This window comes from Sceloporus occidentalis, unplaced genomic scaffold (assembly GCF_023333645.1).
Source record: "Sceloporus occidentalis isolate IW3139 unplaced genomic scaffold, rSceOcc1.0.p SCAF_2, whole genome shotgun sequence".
Classification (NCBI taxonomy): Eukaryota; Metazoa; Chordata; class Lepidosauria; order Squamata; family Phrynosomatidae; genus Sceloporus; species Sceloporus occidentalis.
The window spans coordinates 58,132,471-58,148,656 of NW_028316982.1; the positions used below are offsets into that span (position 1 = coordinate 58,132,471).

At 43.4% G+C, this 16,186-nt stretch overlaps 1 protein-coding gene across 6 annotated transcripts in view; it reads right to left on the reverse strand.

Annotated features, from left to right (window-relative positions):
• The window catches only part of LOC149318389 (delta-1-pyrroline-5-carboxylate synthase-like), a 38,920-nt gene that overhangs the window by 11,245 nt on the left and 11,489 nt on the right, over nucleotides 1-16,186 (reverse strand). For 4 of the 6 annotated variants that reach the window (XM_089509587.1, XM_089509583.1, XM_089509584.1 and 1 more), the window contains exons 2-10: nucleotides 9,125-9,239; nucleotides 5,705-5,928; nucleotides 4,355-4,504; nucleotides 4,165-4,269; nucleotides 3,206-3,364; nucleotides 2,760-2,850; nucleotides 1,715-1,839; nucleotides 1,214-1,358; nucleotides 346-419 (exon numbers count right to left, since the gene is read on the reverse strand). In XM_089509587.1, the coding sequence (XP_089365713.1) occupies nucleotides 346-419; nucleotides 1,214-1,358; nucleotides 1,715-1,839; nucleotides 2,760-2,850; nucleotides 3,206-3,364; nucleotides 4,165-4,269; nucleotides 4,355-4,504; nucleotides 5,705-5,928; nucleotides 9,125-9,209 (1,158 nt within the window). In that variant the 5' untranslated portion in view covers nucleotides 9,210-9,239. The remainder of the gene's footprint in view (nucleotides 1-345; nucleotides 420-1,213; nucleotides 1,359-1,714; nucleotides 1,840-2,759; nucleotides 2,851-3,205; nucleotides 3,365-4,164; nucleotides 4,270-4,354; nucleotides 4,505-5,704; nucleotides 5,929-9,124; nucleotides 9,240-16,186) is intronic. The other 2 variants (XM_089509589.1, XM_089509586.1) reach the window with 1 other exon arrangement.

The following is a 16,186-nucleotide window of genomic DNA, read 5'->3' on the forward strand; positions in this document are numbered from 1 at the left end:
ATTTAAATGCTCTGGTTCCTAAATCGAATCAATGGAAAAACGTAGGTCGGACCCTAGTGTTTTTTTAACACGCGTTAAATGAGGAAAACTCGATTCAAAATTTTATTCCGCTCTACAATTCGATTTGTAGTGGGGACGATTGCGGGTTGCTCTAGAACCGTTCTAGGTTTAAATCGGATCCTAATAGGAACGCCACTCCTTGGATTTGATTCAGAACGCGGGGTTTCACCTAGTGAGAACAACCCCTATATGGGGTTACTGTTGCTCTTGTATATTTACAATAAACACATACATATTGAAGCCTTCAGTATTTTGGTGTATTAAAGTGACCAACTGAATAAATACCTGTTCAGGTTGTAGCGCTGACAGACTTCTGCCTCCTGCTCGAGCCATTTCAGCTTGCTGCTCCACTGTTGGGCCTTTAAAAAGGAGGAGAGGATATTATTGTAATAAATGACAGTTGTATCACTTCAAGCCACCACACACTCTTAGAAGAAGATGTTGAGAAGTCACCTTCATCATGTCTCACACTTGACTCTCTTCCCATAAGTACAGCTTTAGGAACACACATTTGAAGAAGTAATAATTTTGTCTCCTATAGAATGGAGGCCTTAAAATCTCACGAAGGCCTCTCAGCATTTTTCTTACAGACTTCAAAACCCCCAATCATTTTTCTTTCCACAGCTCTTTTGTGGCTTTTACACTATGGCTAAATAATCAGCAGCTGCATGGACTATGGAAAGAGTGAAGACCTGCAATATGTGTGGGGAGTCCCCTCTCTGCAACCAGTTTGAAAACTTGCTTTTTCAGCTGTTTTTTCTGGTTTCTGACCAGAGATAAGCAGGTATATATCAATTTTAAACTTGAAATACAAAGCACAGAACTGAGCTATGGTTTGCACATATGAAACCTGTTGTAAACAGCTGGATTGTATTTGCATGTTTGAAAGCTCTTGTATTGGAACTTACTCCGAGGGGAAATGAATTGAGATTTATACATCTGGTGGGAACAATGCTTGAATTAGTGAGACTTGCATCTGACCGCACATTGCTTGATTCCACCCCATAGACTTAACCAATCCTGGAGTGCAGCACCATCCTAAACTGAAAAAAAAAGTGCCCTGTCTTTGGCCTACAGTCTCACTAAGATTCCATAGGCTGTCTATATACTGCTGATCTTTCCTTACAAACTAGTCCCGATAGCTCCAACTTACCTGCAGGTTTCACTTCTGAAAAAAAGGTGCCAACTTTTTTCCCTTCTACAATGTCTGTAATGACATGGCCAGAGATCTTGGGGTGAGTTCCATTTGCAATCACTACTGAAGTACCTCCCTGGAGAGCCCACAGGGCTGCTTTCACCTGCAAAGGAGGGTGTATTTTTATGCACTTAAAAAACTCCTAATATTGTGCTTTAACTTAACATCAGGTCTGAGTTAAGAATTCATACTCTCCAAAATTATATTACACAGGACTACACAGTCCTGTATTGTATGTTTTTAATCTTCACTAATAAAAATTAAAAAAACAAAAAAAAAATCAAAATTATACTACAAGTCTTAAATACCAGAGGCAACATTTTATATAAGTAGTATGAAAAATCAATTCTTGCATGGACAGAGCATGGGACATGGGAATGCCCCTCTCTCCTGCTCACATGTGTATCTAAGTCCCAGCCTCTTTCTTTGAATAAACAACTAAAATATAACTTGACCAACCTTAGCCTCCATGCCTCCCATCCCCACTCGCGATTTGGTTCCAAATGTCACAGACTGCTGGTCTCCAGGATAAAATATGTCAATAAGCTTTGCATCATCTGATCCTGGGGGGCTGTCAAAGAGTCCTGAATGAAAAGTTGGAAGTGAGCTAGCAGCAGACATATTCAGCTTCATTGTGTCAAAAGTACTATGTAGGCTCCACAGCAGAATGAATCTTTGACCTCTGCTAGTCAGAGGAGTGAAGTAGCTGGAACAGCTGCATGACCAGGATAATATTGTTAGGATTAAGCCAAAAGCCAATTCCATAAGCTTTTGCACAAAGGCATACCAACACCCAAAATTCAGAAACAAAATTAAGACCACAAGGTCTCTAATGCTTTCCTTTTGAGGTCATGCGACTTAGGGAGATATGACTATATTCCAAAGGCTGCCCTTTCCTCTTCAACCCCAGCAAGTAATATACACTATGCACCTCTGTTTCTAAATAGTATGAAAAAGGACACTGCTACACTTTTTCAGCTGTGGTCTGTGAACACTACTTATAGGCTGCTAAGTGTTCAGCCTATAAGTATCACGGACAATTCCCTCCTAGATTGTGGCCCAGAACAGATGGGCCTTTGTGGTGCCCTCGTCACGTGCAAGGGTTGCCTGGTGGGTGGAGCACCCACATGCCCGGCAACTCTTGCATGTCATGGACACGCCGCAGCTGCGGCATGCCCACCAGATGGGGTGCGTAATGATGATGTTGCAGCTGTGCTGCTTCCAAACGGGATGGCGCAGCTGCAACGTCATCGTGCCGTCTCTGGTGCTTTGCGGTGTCGCAGTGCCACTGCAAAAAGGAGCTGCTTCCAGGCGCTCCTTTTTTCCTCCGCATCAGCGCTGCGCAATTTGGTTGCTGCAGCGCTCCCGCAGAGCAATGAGAAGTGCCGGGGAGGCACCTCTTTTTGGTGCTCTGTACCACGCCTGTGTCTTCCTGGAGTAGAACTCTGGATGGACTGCACAGCTGCATTTTCAATTTAGCTGTATAATGAAATAATTCTTGTACCCTCGACATCTGAAAGAATAATCAGCAAATCAGTCTTCATTTCCACCGCTAGCCGTGCTGCTAAGCTGTCATTGTCTTTCACGCTGATTACCTGAAACACACATGTAAAACAGTAAATACTAGCTAGGCAAGAGTTTCAATATACCCAACCAGTTCCTAGAATAGCAAGGTGTAACTGGCACTTTGCACTATTAGCATTTGCATAGTGAGGAGGCATATTAAGCAAGCCTTGCAAGCAACGCCCAATACTCCTTCTAATGCACTGCATCCACAAGGAGATATGCAAGCAGGTCAGACCACTGAACTCCAAGCCCCACCATGGACTACTAGCCACTTTGAAGAATCCAGAGTACCGCATTGTTAGTGTGCACCGCAGCCCGGAGGTAACATGTTAGCAGATCCACAGGCAAGCAAGCACCAACCACCCACTGTAATACACTACCCACGTTTACCCCCTGTAGATCACTGTTTGGCTCTGGGGGAGGAACCACAGCATCATTGGTGTTGATGATGGGAACAATATTCATTCGCAGTAGTTCATGTAACGTCCCATTCAAGTTTCGACGTTTCTGTTCATCATGGAAGTCCAAATTGGTGACTAATATCTGGAAAGAAGAGAAGAACTGTTCTGAAAAAAATTATCCACTATCAGTTTCGACATGAACCAAACCATCAAATATGTAATAAAAAACCTGAGACAGATGGCAATTTCCCCCAGTTCTTACATCCTATTATATCAAACCAAAGCAAATAAAGGACCATTATGTAAAATCCAATCCAATAAAGATGTAAAATCCACATTAACCAGCTAAGAAATCTGAAAGGCCATCATATGTGCCTGATTACAGTAAAAGTGCACAGAAGCACAAAAGGGGTGATGGAGAGCATGTTGGCAGATACCTCACTAAAACAGAGTCAAGGGTTAGCTGGGGCTCCTGGGAAATGTGATTATTTGTTCATTTGATTGTAATCCACCTCTTCCCTAAAATTAGGACTCAAGGAGGCTCACAAGAAGATGAACTAAGAGGTACAGATAAGAATATTAGAAGCTATAATATCAAAACACAATTAAACTGTATCATTTAAATAAAAAGCCCCTTTCTTTGCAAACAGCCAATTGCAAGACACTGCCTGCTGGTGAAAGGGCAATAGGGCCAGATTCTTTTATGACACTGTCTGGGAACAGCTCTTGAGAAAGCTCTCTACTGCAACTCCCTCAAATATGCCTATGACTGTGGCAGAATAAAGAGAAGGGCCTGCCCTGGAAAAATCTTCAAGCGTTGTAGGCTCATGTGGGATAATTCAGAAAGAGAATGAGTCTATTCCACATGTCAGGAGCTGAGAGACAGGCACAAGGCAGTTAAGAGACATAAAGACAGTGTGAAGCACATACAAAGTCCCTTACCTGGGCAGCACAGATGCTGTATTGTGTGAACATGGCCTCGTATAGAGCCATCAACCCACTCTGACCAGCTGCAGCGCAGGCTCGAGCCTCCAGCACAGGAATGGCCTGCATGGGTCAGAGAACACATCAGACACTTACATCATGATCTGATCATTGTGAAAGAATACTAGCATCTTGCTCAGCTACTCACCATGTCCTTAAGTTGGTTCTGACCCGAGTGAAGAGCCTGCCGCACACTCTGGGAAAGCAAGATCTCATGACGGAGGCGCTGCTTACCAAATGCCACAGCCCCACTGGTAACAATCATCATCTCCCGGCCCTGGTTTTGTAGCATTGAAACCTACAGGCATAAAAGAAACATATCTCTGTAGGTTTTAAGACTATCCTGCATTGTTGCAGTTTTTTGAGAGCTGCAACTACTCTATGGGAAAGCACTTCTCTATAGTAAAAAGAGTAACCATTTCTCTGTCGTTGATGCTGCCTAATACACAAGAAAACTGGATGGGAGAAAGCTTGGGCTAAACAGGTAAAAGGGAATGGGGGTGCTTGTCTAAATCATGGGCCCTCCTTGGAATACTCTTTGGAATAAGCTGAGGAATACAGTCACTCCAAGATCAGTTTATTTGTTTTATATCTTTTTTGCTTCATTATCTTTGTCACATTAAATGCACTTGGGGGCTGTAACAGGATTCTTATGGGAGGGGAGGGTACTTTATTTTTTAACTTTTGTATGCTTTTTAATGATCATATATTGTTTTAATGTGATGATTTTAATTATGTTTTAAAAAGTATGGTTTTTAGCTTATTCTTTTCGAGCTACCCTAAGTTTTAATCCTAGAAAAAGGCGGCATATAAATAAAATAATATAGATTGTCAATGGGGTATAACAGTTTAGAGTGTTGAACTGAGTCTTAGAAAGTCCAGGCTCAAGTCTCTTTGGCCCCATACAGACAAGCCAAACTAAAGCTGCTTCGGGTCACACTGGAAGTATGCTATTTAAATGATGCATGCGTCCTAAGACTCTGGAAGCCACACCAAAGCCACGCTCGTTCTTAGGACTGGAGCGTGGCTTTGGCGTGGCTTTCGGATTCTTTGGACACATGCATCATTTAAACAGCATACCTCCAATGTGACCCGAAGCAGCTTTATTTTGGCTTGTCTGTATGGGGCTTTTGATCCATAAAACTCACTAGGTGATCTTGAGTCGATCATAGTATTTCAATCTGTCCCACCTTGCAGGGTTTTTGTGACGGCAAAGTAGGGATATGGAGAACTGTCTATATTGTTTTGAATAACTGCAGGGAAAGGTTTTTTTAAATTAAAAGACTTTTCTCCCTTTTATCCCCTTCTCCACATTAGGGATTTGCCACTTTTGCTAGGTACCATAGGCAAATAATAAAATACTATCTAGGTGAGTGTTTCAAAAATCTTGCCTTTTAACCTTCACATCAACCAAATCTCTACTCTTCTGCACTTCCTTCAAATATGTCTAACAATCTTAAACTACAGAGACAAGCAGCCAATGGTGCAACATGGTTACCTGCTCAACGATGGATGCCAGCCGCCCCAGGGCCAAGCCACATTCATCCCCTCGAGTCACAACAGCACTCCCTAGCTTCACTGCAATTCTTTTGGCATGCTTCAGCTCGCTGCGGTGAGCAAATGGCTTGCCATGGGTTCGACTGAGAGGCACTGTGATAAAAGGTATGTTACTCCAGCCTCGGGCACATGTATTCCTTAAGACCAGGTTTGGAGCCAGCAGACCTGTGGTTGGAAACATAGCAAAGGCATCAGAGGAGCAGACCTAACCAAATAATCCCTCATCTCCCCTTTTAAGGTCGCAGATTCTCTCTCTAGAGGTAAGGAGAGAGAATCTGAACATTTTTCCCCAAAGCAAGTGCCTAGCTTTGAAATGACTGAGAAAATATTAGCTCAAGCAATATCTGAGCATGAGGTCAAATTATTTGCAGAAGAAAATGATACCTCAACTACCCCATTACCAACAGAAGAGAATATTCAGAGGACAAAATCCAGCTGCTTTTTAAAAATGTATGAATATAACTGCAAGGAGGCGAGAAGCAAGAGCATGCAGCAGATTAAGAGTCAGTTATCTAAGGATATGGGTCATCCTGTCCCTAGTCCTATCTGTGCAAACTGTAGAATCCTAACAGGCAATGTTTAAAAGTAAATAAAATTTTCTCTACTCAGCATGATCTTTTAAAAGCTTGTTTCTGGCATGTCTTGTTTTTAACAACTGTTTTTGCCTGGACTTCTTTTATCCTTCAAAAGCTTTTGTTTGTATATATTGTGTTTATTATTGATATTGTAAAATATATTACTAGCTTTTATTTTAAAATAGAGAGGGGAAAATATGCTTTTTATAACAAATAATAAATAAGCATTTCATGCTCTCAGATGCTTCAACTGGCAACAGACAATATAGTCCAGCTTTCCTCAACTGACAACTTCCTGATGTGTTGGACCACAACTGACACAATGAATGATACGCTATACTACAAATTCTGCTGGCTGGGGAATTACGAAAGTTGTAGTCAGGGCCAGCATGGTGTAGCGGTTTGAGCACTGAACTAGGACCCTGGGGGACTAGGATTCGAATCCTATCTTGGCCATGGAAATCCACTGGATGACTTTGGGCAAGTCACATTTTCTCAGCCTCAGGGAAAGGCAATGGCAAATCTCCCCTGAACAAATCTTGCCAAGAAAACCTTGTGATAGTGTTGCCATAAGTCAGAAATGACTTGAAGGAACACAACAACAACAACAACAACAACAACAAAATCTGACATATCTCAATGCTCCAAGGCAGACGAAGGTTGGGCTGTTGTTATTGTTTATTGTGACCCTAAGGTGAATCATAGGGGTTTCTTGGCAGACCAGAGTTGCCTTGCTTTCCTGTGAGGCTGAGGTAGTGTGACTGCCCAAGGTAACCCAGTGGGTTTCCATGGACGAGCAGGGATTCAATCCCTGTTCTCCCAGCATCCTAGTCCAACTACTGCACCATGCCAGCTATGAGTTGGGCTACATTAAGCCATTTACTCTTCTGAACTTTCTTGATCTAGATCACTCCTTACACAACTGAAGAGAAGAAATGTATGGGGAAGTAAGGTAGTAGAATCACTCCCACTCTTACAATATAAGGAAACCAAGGTTAAATTCTGGAAATTAAGCGCTATAAGGAACGTTTAGGGAGCTTGAAGAAGAGAAAATTCAGAGCTGACATGATAGCTATCTTTAAATATCTGAAGGGATGTCATAGAGAAGACGGAGCAAGCTTGTTTTTGGCTGTTCCAGAAACCAGGACATGAACCAACTAATTCAAATTGGAAGAAAAGAGACTGCACCAAAATATTAGGAGGAACTTTCTGATGATAACAGCTATTTGACAATGAAATGGACCACCTTGGAGAATAGTGGACTCTCCCCCTTATTGGAGGTATGTAAACAGATGTTGGACAGCCATCTTTCAGGAGTGATTTAGCTGTGTGGTCTACAGATGCATGGCACAGGGCTGGACTAGGATGGCCAATGCAGTCCCTTCCAGCACCTTGATTATATGATATACTTGCCAACGTCATCAAAGCAATGTATTTTCCTTTATTCTCAAGAACAGTCAAGACCAAGGGGCTACAAAGATGATGAGCAGAATTTCTCTATTCTAGATCAAAACTGCAGCAGGACAGAAGCAAAGAAGGTATAAGCCACTCACAAGGACACACTGCTGCCATTTTGGTTGCCTGTAGCCAGTCTAAATATCCTACAGGCACTAGGATGGGAGAATGCCATCAAATACCAGGCGTGCAAGGCTTTATTTCAGAGGAAGGAACTGGCAGAACCACCTCTGAGTTTTCTTTGCCTAAGAAAACACTGAAATTCATAGGGTAGTCATAAGTCAACAAGACATCTGAAAGTGTTTGGGGCCTAAATCAAATGGTGAGTCCTACCTGTATACTCAATACATTAATGAAACTTATATTAAGTGCTGACCTACCAAGTTCCCATTGGTTCAGTGGATCTATTCTAGTCAAGACTAGCAATTGGATTTAGGCCAAATATACCAGACCGGGAATCCTGCCCAAACTTTAATTAAGAACATAATTAGTTATACTGAGTCAGATAAAAAAGCTCATCTAGTTCAGCAATCTGTTCTCACAGGTCCCAATGCAATACTTACCAGCAGGACATGCTTACAACACTGATATACAGTGGCACACTGTCACTGGTACTGATGTATAAATATCCATCATGACTAGTAGTCCCATCCTCGATCAAAATGTCCAGTCCCTTTTAAAGCTGTTCAAGTCAGAAGCCAACACTATATCATGAGGCACTGAATTCCAAAATCTAAGGCGGGATACAAACCGCCGCTTTGTGGCGGTCTGCCGCCGCCACCGGTTAGTCCGGGGGGGAGCCGGAGCCTCCACACGGCGCGGCTCCCGTGAAGACTGAAAAAGAAGCTCCAAAATGGAGCTTCTTTTAGAGTTGCGTTTGTGATGTAGCGAGGCGCCAGGGGCGCACTCGCTACGTCACAAAGGACGCGACGCATACGGACGCTCAGCGTCTGATACACAAAGATGGCGCCGGCCATGTAGAAGGGCCGGCGCCATCTTGTACGGACGGAGTCCGTATTAGGCCCAGGGGCGTCTAGAAGAGACGCCCCTTTTTTAAATTGGGACGTCCTCCGGACGTCCCAAATGCCGGTTTGTAACCGGCCTAACTGTGTAAATAAGTGCATTCTTTTACTGTCCTGAACTTTCCATCATTCAGCTTCAATGGATAAACCCAGGATGCAGTATTATGAAAAATGGAGAAAACCATATGCTTATCTTTTTTTAGATCACACATAATTTTATACATCTCTGAGCAAAAAAGTTGCTATGTATTTCCAAATTATTTAGCACTGTATCAACAGAAGGTCAGGTTCATTCCCTCAGATACATACAGGGGTGGGAGCCAGCAACATCAGACTGCCGCCAGAATCGTCCTGAGGAACGCAGGGAAGGACAAAGAGCAGCACGGTACAGCATTGTGGAATGGCTTGATATTTTCAACAACACCTGCAACAGAAAAAGAAGCTTATATGAGAATCCATAAATCCTGCAACTTGGCAGTCTTCCCATTCCAAAACATACCATGTGGAACCTTTAGCCCTCCTGAGGTTTTGGACTACAGCTCCCATAATCTCCTACCATAGGTTTCTGGGAGTCGAAATCCAAAATATTTGAAGAGTTATGTTCCCTAACCCTGTTCCACAATAAATTGGGACAACTGGAAGACTGTTTATTTTCTGATCTCCATGCAACCCAGTAAAAGGAACTATGGATTTTTCAATAATTCATTAGAGAAATAATAGTTGATGCCATTAACACTAGGAGAAACCGTGTAGGAAAAGGGTGTCAACACAGAGTTCTCAAAGTGTACTCTCATTTTAATCAAGTGAAGTGAAGATTTCAGTAACATTCTGTAACCAAGCATCACAGATAAAATCTTGAAGACTCCTCAAGAGTGAAGCATCGTTAGTTTCAATAAAATTAAAAAAAAAAGAGTGAAGCATCGTTATAGTATGTGGATCATGACAGCAGCACATGCAGATTCAAGGATGCCCACATTCCTTTCTTCAGCTTCCCACCGCTGGGTACCAAAGTAGTCCAATACCTACACCTCAGCAATAGACCCCAAAACAGCTCTTACAAAATACGCACACACACACGCTCATTCTCTCTCTCTCTGCCTTGAAGTCACTTGTCAATGTATGGTGACCCTATGAGTTTCATAGGGTTTTCTTAGGCAAGGAATACTCACTGCTCCCAATCTAGCAGGCACCAACACCTAATGTCTATGCCTGCTTTCTATGAAGAAAAAAGCAGGGGAAGGAGTGGAAAGAGGAAATCTTCAACAGATGCAGCTGACAAACTGTTCAGGAAACAAAGGTAATTCCCCCAAATCCTAACCAAAGCAAATTATGACTTGACTACTTGGCAGCCACGTCAGGAGAAGCCACATCAGCTTCCAAAAGAAGGAAGAGCAGCTGCCAGAAGCTGATGCAACCCAACTCCCAGTAAGAGATGGAGCACCTCCTCACATGCCATGGTGAAGCAGCTGATGTAAAAGCTCCACGTTGCAGCACAAAATCCAGGCTGAAATGTCAACAAATACTCTAGAGCTGTAGGCTCCAGCACAGACCAGATCTGTTAGAAAATACTCAGACCCTATCTGTTCATCAGGGCAGGTAGGCAGTCTAAGAATACAACTGGATTTCTGCAGTGTATTTGTTTTGCTGCTAATTTTTACTGTTTTTATTAGACAAATGGTATTTCATTGCTTTGTTTATTATATGATTTTAGTGCTGTTTATAGTTTAACTGTATTTTAATTTTTGTATGATGTTAATTTTTTTTTTAGCTTTAACAGTTTTAAATTTTATAAGCCTCTTTGTATCCTGTACAGGGAAAACAGCATAACAGCAGCAGCATCAACAACAATCTCATGAAGGCAGGAAATGAACAGAATAGAATAAGTACCAGCACTTTGCGCTTGGCTCAGAAGAAAACCAGTAGTGAATTGATTTACCAATAGTGGCCTAATACACAGAAAACTAACTACAGTACTAAATACTAACTAGTACATGGTTTGTTGTTGTTGCATGCCTTCAATCATTTCTGACAAATGGCAACCCTAATGCGAATCTATCATGGGGTTTTCTTGGCAAGTTTCTTCAGAGATTTGGCAGTGCCATCCTCTGAGGCTGAGAGAGTGTGATTTGCCTAAGGTCACCCAGTGGGTTTACATGGCTAAGAAATTATATTGCTATGATAGTGAAAAGACCTACAATACCTCCCCATTCCTCTTTGGATCAAATTCAAGCTACAGTATTAGCTGTAATCATTAAAGTCTAAAAAAATCTTGGGGTCTGGCTATCTCATTGTAATCTGTCTGGATGTTCAGGTCTTCAAAACCACCAATTTTGAGGCAACACAAGGGGAAAGGGCTTTCTCCTGTGCTATACCAAAACTATGAAGATCAGTCCCCCTCCCAGTTTTATACCATTCAGGAAGTGTTTGACGACACAGCTTTTCAAACTGGCCTTTTAAACACTTCTGATGTTTACTGATTAATGTAATGATTTTAATGGTTTTATTGGTTAGTTTGTTTTTAGTGATCTTTGACAGTCATTTTGAGCTCTATCTTTTTAGAGGAAAGGTGACATTAAATGTAATCAATAAATAATAAACCTAGCAAAATCAATCAAACTTCTAACAGCCACATTCTGCACTGACTGAAGTTCCTGAGGACATCTGAGGACAGCTGGACTGAAGCTCCTGAGGACTTCTTGTGACAAGTCAAACAGAGACCCAGTGTAGCGTAGTGCTTTGCGTGTTGGACTAGGATTCTGGAGACCAGGGTTCGATTTCCTGCTTGGCCATGGAGACCCAATGACTTGCTTTAGGCAAGTCACACTCTCTCAGCCTAAAAGGAAGGCAATGGCAAGTTCTCTCTAAACAAAATCTTGCTGAGAAAAGCCTGTGACAGGTTTGCCTTAAGGTTGCCATAAATTGGAAATGACTTGAAAGCACACCCCAACAACAAATTAATGCAAATAGGAGGTTACCAGAGAAGGGATCACCACAGTCATACTACTCCTGTCCAGTAATGGGTACAACCTGGCCTGAAACCTGGTATTCCTTTTTGGGCCAAATTCAAGCTACTATCTGAAATTGAGTTTAAAAAATCACTCCACGACACTAAGGCCACCTGTCACCAATGCTGGCTCTATGAATACTCCAAAATTGTGCATCTGCTCTTTCATATGAAGTGCCACCCTATCCCAAACATCAGTTCCATGCCTTCAAGAATCAACTATCCACAGAACCTCATCTTTTTTTAAATGCAACAATACTGTCAAAGTTGAATACAAACATCTGCATTTCACCCATGTGTGTTTCTGTTTGAAGCTGAAATCCCAGAGCATTAAAAAATGTAGCTCACATTATGTATATTAAAAAAACATATTTGTTTCTCACCATTGGTGAAGGCATGTTACAGCTCTGCAACTAAAATGACCTGGCTAGGGAAAGAAGAGCTGTGATTATGCTGTCCCTGCACATTTTTTTGAAAAAAAGAAAGCCAAATTTTATCTTTTGTACTGTATACTGTATGTACAATACTGTAATCTGTTACAATCTGGTAGGCAAAGCTTTCTGACAGGACTTGATCTTTCAGAGCATAGCTCCTAGGAGTAAGCAAAAAAAGAATGTTAATACACACACATACACATACTAACATTTATTTTTTTTTTGCTTGCTCCATAGTATTGAATTATGTGGTTTGTGCAGAGCCATAGTTACAGGCCAACACAGCTAAATGACTCCTCAAAGGGAGGGGTTCTCAGAATCAGAAGCATGTACTTTGCAATGTGCACTACAGCAGAGATCTATTTTGCTCCACAATCAGAAGGATGCACATGTAATTGTAACTATCAGGATCCACTACAGTACATCCATTATGCCCCCCTCACCTCCTTAAACAGCAATCAGTATAAAGGCAAGCTTCAATCTGTCGAAATGTGTTTGATAAAATTAAATATTTACAGAATCCCTTCTGAACTAATTCCAGATTAAGATGTTGAGAAGAGAGACCTGCAGCAAAATGTATCATTACTTTCTATTAGAGTTCTCCTGTTTAGAATGCCAGCAAGTCATGCCCTGCTCCAGAATAATTCCGGTTCCAAAGGACATTTAACTTTCTCCTGAGTACATTCACTTTTCATGAAGGAGAGTGTAAGGGCTGTTTTAAAGATTTCGTTTTAATTCTACAATCTTTTCCCTGAACATGAGCATATATGCCTGTCATTATCTCTGTTTTGCTTCCATTTATTTGAGCATTAAACTAGCTGAATCTGCTGCTAGAAACAGTGACCAGTTCTATAGAACCGTGAGAATGCAGTCCACAAGAACAGACCAAACATTTTTATCAATTTTCTTTCCCAAGCAGATTTTGAGAGACTCTGTAATACTGAAGTACGGAAAGGCTGTGAACATCAGGCTTAAATATTTTCTATAGTATATTTCACAATCCACTGAAAGTCCTGCTCATCCTTATGCGTAATATCTATCTCTCCTTCCTTCTACTCTCCTAACCAAAGAGATCTGAGGGTCAGTCCAACTGTACCACAAACCCTGTCTCTGCTCCTATGCGATGCCAGGTCTGTAAGGAATAAGACCCACATTATTTACGACCTTATTCAGGATAAGAGCTGTGACCTGGCTTGCATTACTGAAACATGGCTTGGGCCTGAAAGTGAAGCAGTGTGGGCACAGGCCCTTCCAGCTGGATACTCAGTTAAGGACCAGACCAGGTTAGGTGGGGGGGGGGGGGTGTTGCCTTGATCCATAAGAACACCCTTTCCTTGACCAGGAACCGTGTCCAACAAACTGACTTTATCAAGTGTATTTACCTGACCCTGAAGGCTAGGGACAATCTAGGGATTCTGTTGGTCTACCGGCCACCCCGTGTGCTAACAGACTCCCTGGCCAAGCTGACACAGCTGGTCTCGGAGCTGGTACTCGAGCCCCTAGGCTTCTTGTCCTGGGGGACCTCAACATCCCCTTCGAGGCCAGCAATGGTCCATCTGATGTGGCTCGGGAGTTCATGGCTACCATGACTGCCATGGGCCTGTCCCAACTGGTCTCAGGGCCTACACATTCTGCTGGTAATACACTCGATGTCGTCTTTTGTACGGACATGGAGACGCTGTGGGCAGAGGTAACCAATGTCTCTGCCCTGTCATGGACGGACCATTTCCTGGTCGAAGCTAGCTTCAAGGCATCTGCCCAATTCCCTCCTGGGGGTGGTGGACCTATTAGGATGGTCCACCCTCGAAGGCTGATGAAACCCAAAAGGTTCCAAGAAGCCCTAGAGGGGTATATGGTTGGAACTGATGGCGATTCTGTTGATGCCCTGACTAACACCTGGGATATAGATCTCTCCAGGGCTATACACAGTATCGCTCCCAAGCATCCTTTCCGGCCCACTTCCAAAAAACAACCCTGGTATACAGAAGATCTCAGGGAAAGGAAGCGGGCTGCGCAACGACTAGAGCGCAACTGGCGAAGACATCAGCACTAGGCCGATAAGGCACATTTGAAGGCCTATGGAGTGACAATAAGTGCAGCAAAGCATGCAGAGTGGCAATAAGTGCAGCAAAGCATTCGTTCTATGCTGCACATATTGCGTCCGCGGAGTCGCATCCGGCAGAGCTGTTCAGGGTAGTGAGGGAGCTTACTCAACTGCCCCCCTCCCTGAACCCTATTCTAGAACCATCCAAAGCCTGCTGTGACAAGTTTAACAACTTCTTCGCGGATAAAATCTCTTGAATAAGGGCTGATCTCGACGCCAGTATTTCTTCAGAATCCAGGGTAGAGGTCTCCAGAGCTTCCGTGGACTTTGTTAGACTGGATCATTTTGAGTTTGTGAGTACTGAGGAAGTGGACAAGATTCTTCGAAGTGTTAGGAAGATGACCTGCTCTCTCGATCCCTGTCCCTCATGGCTGGCAGCTCAGGGGGGGACGGCCGTAATTTCTATGTTGCGCCGCATAATCAATTCATCTTTTGGGGAAGGGCGGTTTCCATCTAGCTTAAAATTGGCCGTTGTAAAACCACTGCTAAAAAAGCCTTCCCTAGACCCCCTGATTCGGAATAATTATCGGCCTGTTTCGCTGCTGCCTTTTTTGGGGAAGGTGATCAAGAGGGTGGTTGCCTTCCAGCTTCAAGTGATCTTGGATGAAACGGATTTTCTAGACCCATTTCAAACCGGCTTCTGGGCGGGCTATGGAGTTGAGACTGCCATGGTCGCCCTGGTCGATGATCTCCGTCTGAGCATGGACAGGGGTAGCGTGTCCCTGTTAGTGCTTTTGGACATCTCAGCGGCTTTCGATACCATTGACCATGGTATCCTTCTGGAACGCCTGAGAGAGTTGGGTATCGGGGGCACTGCGCTCCAGTAGTTCCGTTCCTACCTCTCGGGAAGATTCCAGATGGTGCAGCTGGGGGACTTGTGCTCCAACAAGAGGGCGCTTACATCTGGTGTCCCTCAAGGAGCCATTCTGTCCCCCATGCTATTCAACATTTACATGAAACTGCTGGGAGAGATCATCTGGCTTCACGGGACGCGGTGTTATCAGTTCCCCGGGCCCGGGGATGGAAGTTTGTCCACTTGTCCAGAATGGGGTCACGCTTCCCCTGAAGGACTCAGTTCGCAGTCTGGGGGTGCTTCTGGATTCGTCACTCCACCTTACATCTAAGGTGGATGCAACGGTCAGGAGCACCTGTTATCAGCTTCGGCTGATACGCCAGCTGCGACCCTACCTGGGCCGGGGGGACCTTGAAACGGTGGTACATGCTCTGGTAACCTCTCAATTGGATTTCTGCAATGCGCTCTACATGGGGCAACCCTTGTACCATGCCCGGAAGCTTCAATTAGTACAGAATATGGCAGCAAGGTTGGTCACTGGATGCTCCAGGACCAGCCATATAACACCTATCCTGCAAGATCTACATTGGCTGCCTATTCGCTTCTGGGCGCAATACAAGGTGTTGGTTATGACCTATAAAGCCCTAAATGGCTTGGGCCAAGGGTACTTGGAGTACCGCCTCTCCCCATATAATCCTCCCCGCACTCTCAGATTGGGCGGGAAGCACTTGTTAAGGGTTCCTAAGTCAAAATACACCTTGACTGCACAAAGGGCGTTTTCCATCTCGGCCCCGCAGCTTTGGAACTCTCTTCCTGATGAGCTCCGCTCCGTCACCTCTCTTGATCTCTTTAGGAAGGAACTAAAGACCTTTCTCTTCCGACAAGCTTTCCCCCATGTGTCCTGACTTCATGCTGTTCTCCCCTGTTATACAATGGTTTCATTCAGCTAGTTTGTTTTCTCCGGTTTTTTATGCTGTTCATATTTTTATAGTGTTTGAACGTAATGAGTTGTTTTTATGATGTTTATATTGTATGT